The sequence below is a fragment of the Procambarus clarkii genome, chromosome 82 (genome assembly GCF_040958095.1).
Source record: "Procambarus clarkii isolate CNS0578487 chromosome 82, FALCON_Pclarkii_2.0, whole genome shotgun sequence".
NCBI lineage: Eukaryota > Metazoa > Arthropoda > Malacostraca > Decapoda > Cambaridae > Procambarus > Procambarus clarkii.
The window spans coordinates 16,725,568-16,746,107 of record NC_091231.1 but is presented as its reverse complement, the minus strand read 5'-3'; the positions used below and the strand labels follow the sequence as shown (position 1 = coordinate 16,746,107).

Below are 20,540 nucleotides of genomic sequence, written 5' to 3'. Positions count from 1 at the left end.
TGCAGCTGAGACATAGGCGGCAGCCGTTGCTGGGAGAAGACGACGGCCAGGAGACCGACTCCAACCCTTCAAGAAGTCAAGAAGGAGGACGGACCTGCAGTGAAGAGGGCACGGAGACGACGCGCTAAACGGTGGGACGACGAGAGGCTCTGGTAGGACACGACGACGTGTCGTGTGGGGGCGTTCCCGACACGAGGACCAGGAGCTACATCTCGACTCTCATCGGAGGATAGGTTGAAGTAGGTGTTTCTAGTTCCCTCCCCATTTCCCTTTAGTTAGCTATGTTATTGGGCTATATTATCTAGCCTGAGGATTTTATATGTCGTGAGTAAGTCTCACCCGTGTCACAGTAAGGCACCAGTTTGCCGTGTAGTACTATCAAGAGTACTTAGAATACTTATGTTTATTATTGGTGTGTACAGGCACCAGGAACAAGTGATAAATTTACTGAGTTTTGTATATCTTTCTACAGATTTTGATGTGAACATATAGTGATAAATTATATATAATATTATGCCAGTATTTGGAGGTTAGGCTACGTGCCCAGAGACTATTTATTTTCCATGTATTGATATTTGATTTATATACAATATATATATGTCTATGTTCATTCAGTGATTAATCATTTGTGAGTACAGTGAATTATTGCGTTATCGCCCACGAGAGAAAGTACTGAAAACTCCAGTGTTAATATTTCATAATATATTGTTGAATGAAGAACAATGTAAAACCATTACAGTGAGGCGTTGTAGCATTGATTGTAGAAACGACTGTTTGAGCCTGAGTATAGTGTAACTAAGTAATACGTGCTATTTGTGCCAATATCGAGTGTGCGAGTTTATAGTAATATTGGAGAATTTAAAGAAACAGAGTGCGTGAATCTGAAAACAAGCAATAAGCTTTCGCGCGGAGGCCAGGCGATCAGCTGTTCTTGACACTTGATGAGGAGGGGAGGTGTTGCCACTTAGAGAGTGCATACTATTCGTGGGAACTACCGGCCGCTGCCAGGATCAGTTGATTTATTTATTTTTGTTTGGCCTTGTGACATCTTTCATACATTTTAAGTAAAATACAAAATTACCATTGTGTTTTTATCATCTCCTCCATTGATCTTGTGGCTATATTATATTGAAAGCATAGAGTGATAACAGTAAGTACCTGCCTGACTCCTGATCTTTTGAGTGTGACCTTGCCAAGGCTACCACTAATTCCTCCAGTCCACTGAGGTGTTACTGGCCACCTAAAACACCAGTTGGCGACCTTGTGGTTAACCGTAGAGCCCGATTGTTGGGGTGGGCACATGACAGTCAAGTGAACGAGTCGTGTTCCCACTCTTTCTTAATCAGAGGCAGTTGAGATTGACTGGGAGACTCTCCTGGCGTGCAGTGGCGCCGTGAGGATCGAGTGAAGACCCGCAGGGCTACGGTGAATGACCTTGAGCATAACTATTGCTCACCCCAGAGTAATGATAGAGAAGTAGAAACCCCAACAATATATATATATATATATATATATATATATATATATATATATATATATATATATATATATATATATAAATATATATATATATATATATATATATATATGTCGTACCTAGTAGCCAGAACGCACTTCTCAGCCTACTATGCAAGGCCCGATTTGCCTAATAAGCCAAGTTTTCATGAATTAATATATTTTCTCTAATTTTTTTCTTATGAAATGATAAGGTTACCCATTTCATTATGTATGAGGTCAATTTTGTTTTATTGTAGTTAAAGTTAACGTAGATATATGACTGAACCTAACCAACCCTACCTAACCTAACCTAACCTATCTTTATAGGTTAGGTTGGGTTAGGTAGCCGAAAAAGGTAGGTTAGGTTAGGTTAGGTAGGTTAGGTAGTCGAAAAAACATTAATTCATGAAAACTTTTCTTATTAGGCAAATCGGGCCTTGCATAGTAGGCTGAGAAGTGCGTTCTGGCTACTAGGTACGACATATATATATATATATATATATGTCGTACCTAGTAGCCAGAACTCACTTCTCAGCCTACTATGCAAGGCCCGATTTGCCTAATAAGCCTAGTTTTCATGAATTAATGTTTTTTCGACTACCTAACCTACCTAACCTAACCTAACCTAACGTTTTCGGCTACCTAACCTAACCTAACCTTTAAAGATAGGTTAGGTTAGGTTAGGTTCTGTCATATATCTACGTTAATTTTAACTCCAATAAAAAAAAATTGACCTCATACATAATGAAATGGGTAGCTTTATCATTTCATAAGAAAAATATTAGAGAAAATATATTAATTCAGTAAAACTTGGCTTATTAGGCAAATCGGGCCTTGCATAGTAGGCTGAGAAGTGAGTTCTGGCTACTAGGTACGACATATATATATATATATATATATATATATATATATATATATATATATATATATATATATATATATATATATATATATATATATATATAACTGCAGAAGGCCAATTGGCCCATACGAGGCAGCTCCTATTAATATATTCTATTATATATTCTCCTATTAATTTCTGTAACACGTATAGCACTTGGAGATATTATTAGGAGCTGACTTGTATGGGCCAATAGGCCTTCTGCAGTTACCTTCTTTCTTATAATTCCTTTCCTCCACTTATTTTTGGTGGTCAGGTGATCTGCCCAGGCGGATATAAAGGTCTGATCAGCAATGTTTTCTTATCTTCATTCTACTTTGCTCTGATGAAGGCGAATTAGCCGAAAACGCGTTAAGCATTTTCTATTTTTCACAGGTGTTTTTGTGATCATTGTTGCATATATATATTTATATATATATATGTATATATATATATATATATATATATATATATATATATATATATACATATATATATATATATATATATATATATATAAATATATATATATATATATATATATATATAAAAATATATATATATATATATATATATATATATATATATATATATATATATATATATATATATATATGTGTGTGTGTCGTACCTAATAGCCAGAACGCACTTCTCAGCCTACTATTCAAGGCCCGATTTGCCTAATAAGCCAAGTTTTCATGAATTAATGTTTTTTCGTCTACCTAACCTACCTAACCTAACCTAACCTAGCTTTTTTTGGCTACCTAACCTAACCTTACCTATAAATATAGGTTAGGTTAGGTTAGGTAGGGTTGGTTAGGTTCGGTCATATATCTACGTTAATTTTAACTTCAATAAAAAAAAATTGACCTCATACATAGAGAAAAGGGTTGCTTTATCATTTCATAAGAAAAAAATTATAGTAAATATATTAATTCAGGAAAACTTGGCTTATTAGGCAAATCGGGCCTTGAATAGTAGGCTGAAAAGTGAGTTCTGGCTACTAGGTACGACATATGTATATATATATATATATATATATATATATATATATATATATATATATATATATTTTGGTAGCAGTCTTTCCTGTAGACATATATTATTAAATATGACAGAAAAAGTAAGATTAATAATTCTAACACGAATTTTCTCAATCTTTCGTACATTTCTTTTCACTGTTGGTGGTAATTCAAAAATCAATTCTCCAAAATTCATTTTTATTTCTAGTCTGACGCGACACTTGAGCGCGTTTCGTAAAACTTATTACATTTTCAAAGACTTTAGTTTATACATACACAACTGAATAGAACTTACACATCTCTGATTTGTTTATATCTACATTTGAGTGAGGTGGATGGGGTGAGGTGGTATTAATAGGGTATTAAATTCATCAACACAAGACAGAACACGAAACAATGGGTATTGAATGGAAGTGATTGTAGAAAGCTTATTGGTCCATATTTCTTGATGCTTCTATATTGGAGCGGAGTCTTGAGGTGGGTAGAATATAGTTGTGCATTAATTGGCTGTTGATTACTGGTGTTGACTTTTTAATGTGTAGTGCCTCGCAAACGTCAAGCCGTCTGCTATCGCTGTATCTATCGATGATTTCTGTGTTGTTTACTAGGATTTCTCTGGCGATGGTTTGGTTGTGGGAAGAGATTATATGCTCCTTATTGGAGCCCTGTTGCTTATGCATCGTTAAACGCCAAGAAAGAGATGTTGTTGTCTTGCCTATATACTGGGTTTTTTGGAGCTTACAATCCCCAAGAGGGCATTTGAAGGCATAGACGATGTTGGTCTCTTTTAAGGCGTTCTGCTTTGTGTCTGGAGAGTTTCTCATGAGTAGGCTGGCCGTTTTTCTGGTTTTATAGTAAATCGTCAGTTGTATCCTCTGATTTTTGTCTGTAGGGATAACGTTTCTATTAACAATATCTTTCAGGACCCTTTCCTCCGTTTTATGAGCTGTGGAAAAGAAGTTCCTGTAAAATAGTCTAATAGGGGGTATAGGTGTTGTGTTAGTTGTCTCTTCAGAGGTTGCTTGGCGTTTCACTTTCCTTCTTATGATGTCTTCGACGAAACCATTGGAGAAGCCGTTGTTGACTAGGACCTTCCTTACCCTACAGAGTTCTTCGTCGACTTGCTTCCATTCTGAGCTGTGGCTGAGAGCACGGTCGACATATGCGTTAACAACACTCCTCTGGTACCTGTCTGGGCAGTCGCTGTTGGCATTTAGGCACATTCCTATGTTCGTTTCCTTAGTGTAGACTGCAGTGTGGAAACCTCCGCTCTTTTCCATGACTGTTACATCTAGAAAGGGCAGCTTCCCATCCTTTTCCATCTCGTAAGTGAAACGCAGCACGGAACTCTGCTCAAACGCCTCCTTCAGCTCCTGCAGATGTCTGACATCAGGTACCTGTGTAAAAATGTCGTCAACATACCTGCAGTATATGGCCGGTTTCAAGTTCATGTCGACTAAGACTTTTTGCTCGATGGTACCCATGTAGAAGTTTGCAAACAGGACACCTAGGGGAGAACCCATGGCGACCCCATCTACTTGCTTATACATGTGCCCATCCGGGCTCAAGAAGGGTGCCTCTTTAGTACAAGCTTGGAGTAGTTTCCGTAGAATATTCTCTGGTATGTCAAGAGGAGTACAGGCTGGATCACGATACACTCTGTCGGCTATCATCCCGATTGTCTCGTCCACAGATATGTTGGTGAACAGTGATTCTACGTCTAACGAGGCTCTTATCCCTGTGGCCCGTGTGCCCCGCAGTAAGTCAACAAATTCTTTTGGAGACTTCAGGCTGAAGGCGCAAGGGACATAAGGAGTCAGCAGGCCGTTGAATCGCTTCGCCAGTCTGTACGTGGGTGTGGGTATCTGGCTAATGATTGGCCAAAGTAAACAACACAGAAATCTTCGATAGATACAGCGATAGCAGACGGCTTGACGTTTGCGAGGCACTACACATTAAAAAGTCAACACCAGCAATCAACAGCCAATTAATGCACAACTATATTCTACCCACCTCAAGACTCCGCTCCAATATAGAAGCATCAAGAAATATGGACCAATAGGCTTTCTAGAATCACTTCCATTCAATACCCATAGTTTCGTGTTCTGTCTTGTGTTGATGAATTTAATACCCTATTAATACCACCTCACCCCATCCACCTCACTCAAATGTAGATATAAACAAATCGGAGATGTGTAAGTTCTATTCAGTTGTGTATGTGTAAACTAAAGTCTTTGAAAATGTAATAAGTTTTACGAAATGCGTTCAAGTGTCGCGTCAGACTAGAAATAAAAATGAATTTTGGAGAATTGATTTTTGAATTACCACCAACAGTGAAAAGAAATGTACGAAAGATTGAGAAAATTCGTGTTAGAATTATTAATCTTACTTTTTCGGTCATATTTAATAATAATAATATATATATATATATATATATATATATATATATATATATATATATATATATATATATATATATATATATATATATATATATATATATATATATATATATATATATATATATACATATATATATATATATATATATATATATATATATATATATATATATATATATATATATATATATATATATATATATATATATATATATATATATATATATATTCCGTTCCACGAAATTCCACGGAATTTGATTGAGTCTGCTCTAATCAGTCAGTGTCCAAATCTTCTTAATGTTAGTACTGGTATGTATAAACTTGATCCATTTTTAAGTTATAATATTGCACAACAGTTTAAGAAACAACTCTGATAGAGAGGCTTACAATGTCTCATTATAATTGTATATTCATATATTGTGTGTTCATGAGGCTTTTCTTTAATCTTTCATCCTTATTCTCTGACCGCTTAATCCTCTTTGACCATTCTAAGCTAAGCTATACCTGTTTTTGGTTAATTCTTTCCCTAGGGATGGGTTGGTCAGGTGTCGGCCTATATATCCTCCCCCTTCTCCCTTCTCCTTAGTCAGTCTTGTGTTGACAAAGGCTTTAACAAGCCGAAACGTTCACCTCATTTCATATTTCTCTGTGGATTTTCCGCATAAAATGATCAGTGTTTTGTGATCGCCAATTGCATATATGTATATATATATATATATATATATATATATATATATATATATATATATATATATATATATATATATATATATATATATATATATACATATATTAACTAAAATGGAGAGGCCTTATCTTATTATTGTTATATCCAAGACAACCAGTATGAACACGGATGAATAAGCCAGTCAATCCACTTTGTGGGTGTGGCTGGCTTCCAACTAATGTACTGGAGTACTAGGGTACTAATGTTAATTCTTCTTCCTCGTCTGTATCTGTCAGAGGGCACTTACAAATAATAGTAGTTATCCTATATGTATGACAGCTATTTCAGAAGAAATATTGGTAATTTAAATAAACAGATGAGAATATTGCTCACCGTGGGTTGGTCGCAGTCTCGTGTCCTATCCGGAAAATGTCCTAAGTCCAAATATTAAAGGCCTCTAATAAGCTAGATATCACGGTAATGGGAAGGGACACTACCCTTATTGTAGACAAAGTTGGAGTAGATAACGGGACACTATTAGTCCCGTAACTTCGTTGCCCAAGAGAATCCATAGGAGCTGTTCTGTTCCAGCGACGTGTTGTAATAAACAAAATGTCTGACTACTGGCCCTCCTCCACTGACGCCCTGGCTCTCTTGGCCAGATGTGAAGAAGTGGTAGAAAATTCACATTTACTCAAATTTGGTGTTAATTATTAGGTTGATTCAAGTGAGGTGTTTGTATGATGTTAACAGTCCAAAGACTGCTGTATGGTATAATGTTTCACAGCAGGATTACCTAGTGAAATTAACAACGACGTGGCAATGATGTCCCTTTTTCCATTTGAGGAAATCTCGTTTTCTATTAGTGGAAAATTCCAGTGTGCCACGTCGTCTATGAGTCAATTTATTATTTACAAACAGCAACAATTATATCTGCCGATTGTAATGAATATTAGTAAATGGTGTCGGGTTTTCCGACATGTGATGTTGTGTACCTTGACTTTAGTAAAGCTTTTGATACAGTACCACATGAAAGACTGATTAAAAACATAGAGGCTCATGGTATTGGAGGTGCTATATTAAGTTGGATTAGAGCATTACTAGACCAAAAGAAACAAAGCGTTAATACATTACACGAGAAATCACAATAGCTTGATGCATCAAATGAACAAATCCACAAGGGCCATGACGAGGTTTCGAATCTAAGTCCGAGAGGATCCGAGACGCGCCTTAATCGACTGAGCTACGACATGGTATAAGTATATATACCATGTAGGTTTGAAACGTTGTGTAATTTTATAATAAGTGTAATACATTTAATAGTTGATTGTTTCTTCTTCTTCGCCTCGAGCTAGGATGACTTTTTGAGAACTTTTCTTTCAGTTAAACCAAGATGCAAGAGCACTAGTCAGAGGGATAGAAGCCCTAAACAAGAAAATAATTACTACTGAATATGCATTTTTCATATTCAATGAAATGTGCATAAATGAAAATCTGCTGACAAAAAAAAAATCTAGGAATCATACTTTACCCTTAGCAACGAGAAATTATTTTGATTTAACATTTTCTGACATCACTCTCGTAAACGAGTGATGTCACAAAATGTGATGTCATTTACTATTTCTCTTACGAAACAATCTTAATCCAACGAGTCCTGAACGTATGCAGGGCCTAGCATAGACACTAACAGAAAGACCAAGACATAGAGAGACGAGTGAGTGACAAGGACAGGGATAGTGACACAGACTCTCCAGTGAATACGGAAAGTGTCCAAGCCATCATTGAGAAAGAAAGACAGTGGCAGTCAAAGAGAGAGAAAGAGAGATACAGAAACACAGATACATAGAGACAGAAACAGACAGATGATAACGGAGAAAGATACATTGACAGAAGGACAGAGAAAGACAGAGGGAAAGAGATTCAAAGACGGAGACAGACAGAAAGACAAACCAGAGAGACAGAGACAGTGCTACAGAGACAGAAACAAAAACATAACAAACTAGAGAAAGAAACACACACGGATTGAGACATTGAACGACTGACACACTTCAGAGAGAGACTTTAGATAGAGACTGAAACAGAGCTACAGATACACTTACAAAGAGAAATACAAAGTGACAGACAAAGAAAGTGACATAGAGTGAACGACTAAACAGAGACAGAGACAGATACAAATATGCAGAGAGAGACAGATGCAGAAGCAGAGAAAGAGAGAGAAATAGAATTAAATAAAGACAGAGATACATAACGATATATTCAGAGACAGTGAAAGATGAGTCAGAGGAGACAGATAGACACTGGGAGCCGCAAGTAAGTCTCTCACTCCTATTTGGCAATATTGCTTCTGGGAGCCTTAAGTCATTTACTGCTTTCCATGTCCATATTGCTTCTGGAAGCCTTAAGTCATTTACGCCTTCCTTGACAAGATTACTGCTGGAATCCTCAAGGCAGTCTTACTCTTCCTTGACAAATACCAGGAATATGCAGATAATGTTCCCGTAATATCACCATGACTCGTCTCTATCTTCGGTCTCCTGTGCACATGTTTACTACCAAAGAACATATTTACAAAACAAAAGTTCAACCACTTCACCAAAATAGTATTTAGGCTTTCATTAAGAAATTTTTCCTGGCAGGTTCTCACAACAATTACCAAAACTCTCATTAAAACCTACTATTATCTCAGCTTATAATTAGAGCAGTGTCCATTAGGGACCTTCTGCGCTACGAGAGGAAAATACTAATGTTCTTTTCATCTCTGTTATGTATGTCGTTTTCTTCTTGCCTGATGCACATACTTTGTGCCAGATGTCGTTTGCTTTCCCCAGATGTTTTTTACTTTGAGTTTGATGACGTTTCCACTCTTCAGATAATGCTAATATTGAAATTTCCCTTTTTACTGTAACTAAGACAATTTCATGGAATATTGGTAATGGTAAATAAATTTTGTTATTCTGAATTAGAGTAAAATATGACCAAATTTTTAAATAAGGAAAAATTACTACAGCTATAATAGCATTAATGTAACATACTAAAATTTAATATAAAAATCTAATGCTTTGTGTAATATAAGCTTCATTGTTATGTAACCCTGGTACGTACAGCTGTCCCTTATTCTTGTGTTCTTTGTGTGAACGTTCTTATTAATAAGGTTATAATTATTATTGAGAAACTTAGTATAATTTCGTAGTTCATGAATGAAGACCTAATACCTGTTAAAGTTTACTTAATAATGCATTTACTCATGTATTTGTTCTTTTCTTCCCCTTCATACTTATTAATAATTCTAGCTGTACCCGGCCACAGCAACCCTTTCCTGTCCCCCTCGTTCTCCCCATCATTCTCCCTCCCCTTTCTCCTCGTCCTCCCAATCATTCCCCACTCCCCCGTCCCCTTGTCCTCCCAACCATTGCTCACTCCCATGTACTCTTGTCCTCCCCACAATTCTCCACTCCCCTACCCTCTCATCAGTCATCATACCCCACTCGCCCATCCCCTCGTCCTCCCAACCATCCCCTCGTACACCACAATATCCCCCACTCCACTCCCCTCATACTCCCCCACTCCACTCCCCTCATACTCCCCCACTCCACTCCCCTCATACTCCCCCACCATTCCCCACTCCTCGTCCAATACATTCCCAAATGATCTGATGTTTTCATCATAAAACAGGAAACGTCAAATGATCTGATGGTCCCATCACTGAAAAATACGAAGAACAGTAAAAAAAAAACGAAAAAAAATTAACTATACCCACAAAATGAACGCTATGGTAAACAAAACAGCGCAATTCCAACTCAGTGCCACACAAAATAATTAAATCAAATTGAAAATAAATCGAAATAGAAAATTCAATTCATCAACGCACTCAGAAACATTGAAATCGAATCTTTATATTTAGTATAGGGTGTGTGTAGTTTTTTATGTGCCACACATGGCGCTGTTTTTCAAAACAAGCATGTATTTACCAGTAACAGGTGAGGCATCCATAAAGTATATATATAAAAACACGTGCATATTGGAATGGAACAGTGTGTCAAAATTTCAATGGAGTCGGTGATGAACTTTTTGAGATTACAGCATGTGTTGCTCTTACGTCCAACAGATGGTGCTGTTTTTCAGAGATAGCATATTTTTACCTGTCACAGGTGTGGCATGTATGTAGTAGGTATATAAAAACAAGTGCGTATTCGAGTGCAACGTGTGTCAAAATTTCTAAGCAATCGGTAAAGAGGATTCAGAGATTTTCCTCATATGAAAAAGACAGATTTTAAAAAAAATCATGTTTTTACATGTCACAGACATGACATCTATATAGTATGTATATTAAAACACCCTCAAATGGGAATGAAACGTTGTGTCTAAAATTTCAAAGCAATTGGCGAAGAACTTTTGGAGAGTAGTGATTTTGAACAATTGAACATCTCCAGTTTTAATTATATAGACTAGCTGTACTCGGCCAAGCGTTGCTGTGGTTGAGCAATGCATGTGCGTTGCTGAACCATAGCTACCTTTCCCTGTCTCCCAGGCCTCCCCACCATTCCCCCTCCCCTGTCCCCACGTCCTCCCATCATTACCCACTCCCCCGTCCCCTCGTTTTCCTAACTATTCCCAACTCCACCGTTCCTTCATCCTCCCCACGATCTCCCACTTCCCTGTCCCCCTCATCCTTCCTACTATTTTCCCCTTCCCTGTCCCCTCGTCCACTCCCACGATCCTCCACTCTCCTGTCCCCTTGTCCCCCCCCACCCTTACCCCCCTTCCCAGTACCCTCATCCTCCCAACCACTCCCACTCCCGTCATCTCATCCTCCCCACCATTCCCCTAACTGTACCCGGCCACAGCATCCCATCCCTGTCCCCTCGTCCTCCCCACCATACCCAACTACCCCGTCCCCTTGTCCTTCCCACCATTACCCCCCCTCCCCCATACCCTCGTCCTCCCCACCATTCTCCATTCCCCCGTCCCCTCGTCCTCAACATCCCCGACACTCCTGTCCCCTCGTTCTCCCCACTATTACCCCCTCCCCCGTCCTCTCGTCCTCCCCTCAATGCCCTACTCTCATCACCTCGTCCTCCCCACCATTCCTCACCCCCATCCCTTCGTCCTCCCCATCATTCCCCACTCTCTTGTCCAATGCATTTCCAAATGATCTGATGTCCCCATGAGAGAAATGGGAACATCAAATTATCTGATGTTTCCATCTCTGAAAATAGGCAGAACAGTTAAACAAAATGAAATGAATAAGAATTTAATAAAATAAACTATACACTCAAAATGAACAGTATTGTAAACAACACAGCTCAATTCCAACGCAATGTCACTCAAAATAATTAAATCAAAATGAAAATAAATCGAAATCCATAAAAATTAAATTTATCAATGCAATCGGAAACACTGATATGGAATCGTAACATGTTCAAAATAGCGTGTGTTGCTATTACGTGCAACAGATGGTGTTGCATTTCCAAGAAACCATGTTTTTACCAGTCACAGGTGTGGCATCTCTATAGTTGTTATATAAAAACACGCGCCTATTTGAATGCAACGTTGTGTCAAAATTTTAAAGCAATTGGTAAAGATGTTTCAAAGATTTTCTCACATGAAAAATACATGAAAAAACTGAGTTAAAAAAACATTTTTTTCCTATCAAACACGTGACATTTATATAGAATGTATATAAAAACACGTTCGTATGCAAATGGAACGTTGTGTCAAAATTTCAAAGCAATTGGTGAAGAACTTTCGGAAATTAGCGATTTTGAACAAGCGAACATTTACATGTTTATTTATATAGACTAGCTGTACTCAGCCATGCCTTGCTGTGGCTCAGCAACGCCTGTACATTGCTGAGCCACAGCAGCCTTTCCGTCTCCCAGTCTTCTCCACCATTCTCCTGTTTCCCCTTGTCCTCCCAACCATTCCTCACACCCCTGTCCCCTCAACCTCTCAACACTTGCCCACTCCCCCGTTCCCTTGCCATCCCCACCATTCCATCCCCCCCCTACTCCGTCCCTTTGTCATCCCCCATCACCCCCCGGTCCAGCATCCCCTGTCCTCCAAACCATTTCCCACTCCTCCGTCCCTTCGTCCTCCCCACCTTCTCCCACTCATCTGTCCCCTCGTCCTCCCTACCTATCCCCCCCTCCCCCATCCACTCGTCCTTCTCCACCCTTCTTCACTCCCCCTGTCACTTCGTTCCCACCATCTCCTTCATCCCCTCGTTCTCTCCACCATTACCCCTTCTCCTGTCCCCTCGTCCTTCCCACCATTCCCCCTGACTCGTCCAAAGTTTTCCCAAATGATCTGATGTTCCCATCACTGAAATATATGAAAAACAGTAAAAAAAAAAAAGAAATGAAAAAATAAAAAATACAAAAATAGACTATACGCACGAAATGAACGATGTGGTTGTTACCGTTTGTACGCACCGCTCGTAATATCGGGTACAGTATAAATTCTAGTCTAGGGATTCTGACTGTATCTAAATATGATATACCAGGTTGCCCCGTGATACAGTACAAGAAAGAAAAACAAATTAACACCAGTTTATAAACATTGGCAAGATTTATATATATATAAAGTATAATATATTTAACAAACAAACTAAAAGCATGTAATATCAATACTATCAAACATGGCAATCGCTTTGAATAACACTAGTGAATCAATGGCTAAATAATTAAAAGGTAATGGTTCCTCCAGACAAAAATTATGCTACATTACTACAACAGCACAGAAACTTAACCGTATATGTTTCCCAGGTGACGTCTCTCAGCTTACTGACCTCTCTCACCGACACTACCTATAATTCTCTCTCCCTCCGCCTTCATCCAGGATGATGGATGGAAATGAAAGACTTTTTAATATTTATAATAATTGAGACAAACAATCGTTCTCAAATGTTTAAGAATGTAAACTATAATATAATGGTCACATGCAAATAATATACGTTACAATGCCACATGCTTAACCACAGGAAATTGACAATAATATGAATAGTAAAAGGTAACATCTGGAACTCCCATAACTGAACAGGTCCAGCATTCTAATCCCGAAACTAACAGGTATTAAACGTGTGACGAGCAACCCGCTCTTCTCCACTGTGTTGCCAAACTATACGACACATTATAAAAGTAATATATACATGACTTCATGCAAGAACAAAACATAATCAATGTGAGTATTCCTTAAATAGGAATATGTAACAGTGGTAAGCAACACAGCTGAATTCCAATGCAATGTCACACAAAATAATTAAATCAAAATGAAAATAAATAAAAATCTATGAAAATTAAATTTGTCAATGCAATAGGAAACATTGAAATGGAATCGTAATATATTTAGTATAGCGTGTGTTGCTCTTACGTGCAATAGAGGGGTTCTGTTTCCTAAAAAGCTAATGTTTTTACCTGTCACAGGTGTGGCATATACTTATACTTTCGAAATGAATGGAATGGTAAACAACATTGCTCAATTCCAGCGCAATGTTCAAAATATAATTAAATCAAAATGAAAATAAATCAAAATATATGAAAATTTAATTTATCAATGCAATCGGAAGCATTGAAATGGAATTGTAACATATTTAGTATAGCGTGTGTGTTGCTATTATGGGCAACAGATGGCGCTGTTTTTTTTAAATAAAACATTATTTTATCTGTCACAGGTGTGGCATCTATATAGTAGGTATTTAAAAATTCGTGCATATTCGAATAGAACGTTGTGTCAAAATTTCAAAGCAATCAGTGAAGAATTTTCTTAGATTACAGTGTGTGTGTTGCTCTAACATCCAACAAATGGCGCTGTTTTAAAAAAACAAACATGTTTTTTCCTGTCACAGGTTAGGTATGTATATAGTAGGTAAATAAAAAACACGCACCTATTCAAATGCAACGTTGTGTCAAAATCTACACAAAATTGGTAAAGAGGTTTCAGAGATTTCCCTCACATGAAAAACAGTTGAAAAACACAGTTTTCTAAAAAAAAGCATAATTTTTCCCCATCACAGACATGAAATCTATAAAGTATGCATATAAAAACAAGCTCGAATGCAAATTGAATGGTGTTTGATTATTTTAAAGCAATCGGTGAACAACTTTCGAAGATTAGCAATTTTAAACAAATGAACATTTTCATATTTATTTATATAGACTAGCTGTACCCGGCCATGCTTTGCTGTGGCTGTTGCTGAGCCACCTCGACCTTCCCTTGTCTCCCAGTCCTCCCCTCCCCTGTCCCTTCGTCCTCCCAACCATTCCTCACTCCTCTGTCTCTTCGTCCTCCCAACAATTCCTCACTCCCCCGTCCCCTCGTCTTCCCAACCATTCCTCACTCCCTCGTCCCTTTTTCTCCCCCCATTATCCCCCACTCCAACATCCCCTCGTCCTAACCATTCCCCACTCCACCGTCCCCTCGTCCTGCCCACTATCTCCCACTCCCCCATACCCTCGTCCTCCCTACCTTTCCCCCCCTCCCCCGTCCCCTCGTCCTTCCCACTATCCCCCACTCCCCTGCCCCCTTGTCCTTCCCGCCATTCTCCATTCCTCTGTCCCCCTCGTCCCCACCATCTCCACCATCCTCAACTCCCCTGTTCCCTCGTCCTTCCCACTATCCCCAACTCCCCTGTCCCCTCGTCCTTCCCACCATTCCCCACTCCCATCCCTTAGTCCTTCCCACCATTCCCCACTCCCTCGTCTGATGATCAAATGATCTGACGTTCTCATCAATAAATTTGGGAACATCAAATGATCTGGAGCTAGATTCACGAAGAAGTTACTTAAAAACTTACGAACCTGAACATCTTTTCTCAATCCTCGGTGGCTATGTTTACAATTATTAAACAGTCAATGAGCTCTGAAGCACCAGGAGGCTGTTCATAACAATAACAACAGTTGATTGGCAAGTTTTCATGCTTGTAAACTGTTTAATAAATGTAACCAAGGCCATCAAAGATTGAGGAAAGATGTAGACGTTCGCAAGTACTTGTGTAACTCCTTCGAGAATCTGGCCCCAGATTTTCCTATCACTAAAATATAAGAAAAACAGTACAAAAAACGAAATGAAAACTATGAAAAATAAAAAGATAAACTTTACTCACGAAATGAACGGTATGGTAAAAAAACACAGTTCAATTCCAATGCAATGTCACACAAAATAATTAAATCAAAATGAAAAAATTCATCGAAATCTATGAAAATTCATTTTATCAATGAACTTGGAAACATTGAAATGGAATCGTAACATAAATAGTATAGTGTGTGTTGGTCTCATGTGTAACTGATGGCGCTGTTTTTCAAAAACGTATGTTTCTACCTGTCACAGGGATAGCATCAACATTATAGTATATAAACACACGTGTGTATTCGAATGGAACGTTGTGTCAAAATTTCAAAGCAATTGATGAAGAACTTTCAGAGATTACAGCATGTATTGCTCTTACATCCAACAGATGGAACAGTTTTTAAAAAAGCATGTTTTTTCCTGTCACAGGTGAGGCATGTATATAGTAGGTATATAAAAAGATACGCCTATTCGAATGCAACATTGTGTCAAACAAAGAAATCGGTAAAGAGGTTTCGAAGATTTCCCTTACTTGAAAAACACATAAAAAACACAGTTTTTTCAAAAAAGCATGTTTTTTTTTTACCATCACAGACTTGACATCTATATCGTATGTATATAAAAACCCGTTCGGATCCGAATGGAACGTTGTGTGAAAATTTCAAAGCAATCGGTGAAGAACTTTCGGAGAATATCGATTATGAACAAATGAATATTTCCATTTTTATTTGTATATATTATTATTATTATTATTATTATTATTATTACCTATTAACTATGCCTATATATTTGTCGTTGTAAACAGTCAGTAGCAGTAAAAGTAAAATACAACATGAACAGCGTGATAACTTCCCAGATAATCTAGATAATCTTGAACACCTTATGCAGTAAGAAATTGCTGCTGTTTTCAATTCCAAATTTGGAATTGAATTAAATGAGTTAGTTTCTAAAGAAGGGCGAACGTGACACTTTCACTGTAGACAATGACATGAAAATCATCTCGCACCAAAATCTAATTACTCATTGCAAGTCTAAACGCATCAGTCTGAGGACTGAGAGTTTTATATAATGAATCTATATTATAAATCAAATTATGAGTAAACTCAAATCAATTAAATAAAATCCTCCTTCCGGGAATCAATCTAAACGAACTTGGGGACAAGTTCCCTGCCAGCCCAAGGAGGAAAATTGCCATATTAAATTCTGAACTGAACAGACTGAATTATTTCGTGTTAATGACTGTCAACACGAGTATTGTTTTATTACAATTGTTCTCCTGAAGTTGTGCAGCTCAAATCAACACCATCAGTTCCTGGGAAGTAAATTTTTCCCTTTCAATATTTTAGTGGTGGAGCTCTTCCATATATTTGTATACTGTCTCGGTTATGACATAGGTCCTATAACAACCACAAGTCGAGGACATTTAATATCTCCCTTTAATTCACATCAATGTTATTTAAATAATTTAACTCATAATTTGAATACTCTTATGTAGTAGATTTTACAATGAAATTCGTTGGCTGGTAATTTGAGCGTGTGGAGGTTACAACTTGTTAATCGTCACTAAGAGACGCCACAGCCATGTAACTCAACGTGTCCAGTCCTGCCCACTAGAGACTGTCTCTCTATCCTCCCCCCCCCCCCTCACTTTTTTCTTTCTAAGTCTTGAGTTCATAAGGGCAGTCAAATGACGTACCTAGTGAAACTGCAAGCATGAGCTGTTATCCTACCTCAGCTCATCTGAAGTCTGCTTCTAGAAACACATTTATTTAATGAGACTATACTTTGAACCTATCACATAGTAAAGCAAGAGTTGTAAACCTTCTCCTAGAGGACCATTTATTTCATGAGCTTGTTATTTTGCATCAGTAGGCGTGTATCAACCTGTTGAGCGAACAAGTTCAAAATGCGAGTCAGCCAAGAAGTGAATGATCATTGATGGAGTGATGTTATTGAGAAAGGCAACTGCAGCATGAGACTGTTGAAGGTTGAGAGCCTAGCGCTACGGAAGACAACTAGTGGTAGTCCACAGGTCTCACCTGAGCTGCCGTGCGGTGTAGACGTGTCACTTGACCGCTGCGGCAGTTTGGGGTAGTTGCCATTTTCGCTGGCAGGGGGTGTGGGTGTCTCTACCCTCCCTGCTGTTCCTGGTGGTGTGGACGTGGCATGTTTATGATGGGAAGCCACCTTCCAGCTGTCGTGAGGGTGAATTTAATAAGTTTGGAGTTTACGGGCCGTGCAGGTTACCCGCTTGTGGACTTGGTCTTGAGTGACATGCTCAGGGTCCCGGTCCAGGACGTCTACGGTGTCGAGCTGGTCACTGCTCGCCATATAATCATAAAGTTTGTGGGTGAGGCAGTGTATCGTGATTTTCTCCGGAAGTACGAGGGGCGTACTTTGTAGCTGCAGGACGGCACCGGGTCTGTGACCATTTCCGACCGCAGTGGTGCTGTGACATATGTAAATGTCCATGGCGCCCCCATGGAGTTTCCTGAAACTCTCCTGCAGCGTTTCTTCCAGAGGTACGGCTTCGCCCGATGTTCCCCCGGTTGTCGCAGTCCCTCCTCCAGATGTTGTTGTGTCGTCGGATGTTACTTCTGTTCCTGTCTCTGGCCCTGCCGCTCCCGTGGTCCTTCCTGGTACTCCCTGTGAGGCGTCGCCGTCTGCTTCCTCGTCTTCGGCTGCTGGACCTGGTCCTGCAGCCTCACCTCGGGTCCCTACTGTGCTGGGTGCTGGGGTGGCTGCGGAGCCTCCTACTGTGTGTGGTCCGGTTCCCCCTGTGGTAGAGGCTGCTGCTGTTCTGCGTCAGGCGTCGGTTTGTCCGGCTAGTGATGCCCGTGTTTCTGGGTCCGCTTCCGGCTCTGACGATATCCGGCCAGAGCCCAAACATTCCAGGCGTTCGTCTACTGCCTGGGCCGATGTTGGGGACTTCAGTGACTGTGGGTCTTCGGGTGTTGACAGCGTGGATCCGGATGTGTCGTTGTCTCCGCGGTTGGTGGTGGCGGAGGTACATGTGCCTGCTGGTGCTGATGCCCGTGTCTCGGGTGTACCTTATGTTCCTTCCCCGTTGCGGGGTTCTCTGCAGTGGGGTGTGGTGGCTTCCGCTGCTAGGGATAGTGCGGATGTTGGTGCTGGGCGCGGCCTGGTAGTGACTTTACGTAAGGATGCGCACCACCCTGGTTCCCTGCAGTCGTCTGGTGGTATTCCCATGGCCGCTGGTGCCCCTGTGGTGGTGCCCTCTGTCCGGCCCCCTCTTGTGGAGTTGCCAGATGAGGCACTAGAGGCTGTGGTTGCCGAGTTCCTGCTGTCGGAAAGGCCAGACGGAAAGGCCAGAGGACTTTCATGATAGGCGGGTTCCCGTTGTACGGAGTCGGGTGGCGGTTACTTGCCTCCGGAGTGACACCGTCTGGGTTTCCAGCTTGTGGGTGTTTGTTGCTGGGGTTCCGGATGACATGGCGCCCCCGATGGAGGGTCGAGACTCTTGGGGGAGATGGCTGCATTGGGTGGCATTCAATGTGCGGTTCCCCCGGGTCTTCTTCCCGGGTAAATGTGTCAGCTGATTCCATGTTACTGTAGTGTTGTGTGCCCCTATGGCCTTTTGTTTGCCCTATTGTGTTTTGTGCCCGTGCCTCTCCCTTATTTGTTGTGAGGCAGGTGTTTTGGTGAGGGCGTTTATGTATTTGCTTGTGTGTTGTTACTTTGCCATGTGAGTTCTACTTATGCATTGCTGGAATGTGTTGTTTTTGTTTGTATTTGTATATTTTTTTTTTTTTTTTTTTTTTTATTTTTGGTTTGTTGTGTGCTGTGCATTTTCTTGTTCTATTTTCATGATGTCCTTTATGTTGTGTTTTGTTCTCGGTCCTTCAGGCCGGTGCTTGTTTGTTGTTGTGTATGTTACTATGTTTCGTTTTCTTGATTGCATGGTTTGCTTGTTTGTAATTATTGTATATTTTGGCCTCTCCCTTTGTTTGGTGCGAGGCGGTTGGTTTGGTGTGAGTGCTTTTATTTATGTCTTGTTTCTGTGCTGTACCTTGGCACTGGAGTTTTATTATTGCGTTACATGTTGTACGTGTTTGTTATTTTTGTTTTATTTGTTGTGTATTGTGATTTTCTTGTTATGTTTTATGTTGTACATCTTGATGTTTATTTTCTTTTACATTGTTTTGTTTTCTACTGTTACTGTGCTTGCTTGTTTGGCATTGTTTTCTATTTTGTCTGCTGTGTTTCTCGTGCATTTATCGTGTTTGTAATTTATTGTACTGTGCTGTCGGCCCTTCTGGCCGGTGGTTTATTGTTTTGTTTGTGTTATTATGTTTTCAAGATATGACCTTGTTTTTATTGCATTTAAATTGCATGCAATGCATGTAAAAAAAAAAAAAAGTGGTAGCAAAGTGTTGGGGCAGGTGCGGAATTTGAGGATGTTTGTGTTGTACATAACAGTAAGACCAACAACGTCCCGACGGTGTTGCAGGTTCTGATGTTCAGTCCGTTCCCACCAGACATGGTCAAGACTAGAGATAAGCCTTCTTTCCCGTCTCTCCACGTGGTCCAACAGTCCAATGAATGATGTTGGGCGGTCTCTCTCTCTCTCTCTCTCTCTCTCTCTCTCTCTCTCTCTCTCTCTCTCTCTCTCTCTCTCTCTCTCTCTCTCTCTCTCTCTCTCTCTCTCTCTCTCTCTCTCTCTCTCTCTCTCTCTCTCTCTCTCTCTCTCTCTCTCTCTCTCTCTCTCTCTCTCTCTCTCTCTCTCTCTCTCTCTCTCTTATTATTGCAATGTTACAGTTTACAGAGAATACACACATATATATATTGATAACAATATGACAATCAGCGTTCGAAGACCTCGTCTAGCCCCTCGGAGGTTGGGTGCGTACCCAGGATACAGCACGCATTTCTCCTCTGAACTGCGATACTGAGGTGCTGGAACAGGAAGCTAGCTGCTCGTGGGTCTATAGTTTTCCTGACGAGTTCCTCGCCCACCTCCTTTAAAAGCTTAAGTGCACATTTACCCC

At 39.8% G+C, this 20,540-nt stretch overlaps 1 protein-coding gene across 1 annotated transcript in view; it reads right to left on the bottom strand.

The window, feature by feature from the left end:
• The window catches only part of LOC138358166 (uncharacterized), a 38,175-nt gene extending 20,542 nt beyond the window's left edge, over positions 1 to 17,633 (bottom strand). Inside the window, exon 1 of the mRNA XM_069315670.1 lies at positions 17,571 to 17,633. Within this exon, the coding sequence (XP_069171771.1) occupies positions 17,571 to 17,633 (63 nt within the window). The remainder of the gene's footprint in view (positions 1 to 17,570) is intronic.
• Positions 17,634 to 20,540: the final 2,907 nt, after the last annotated feature.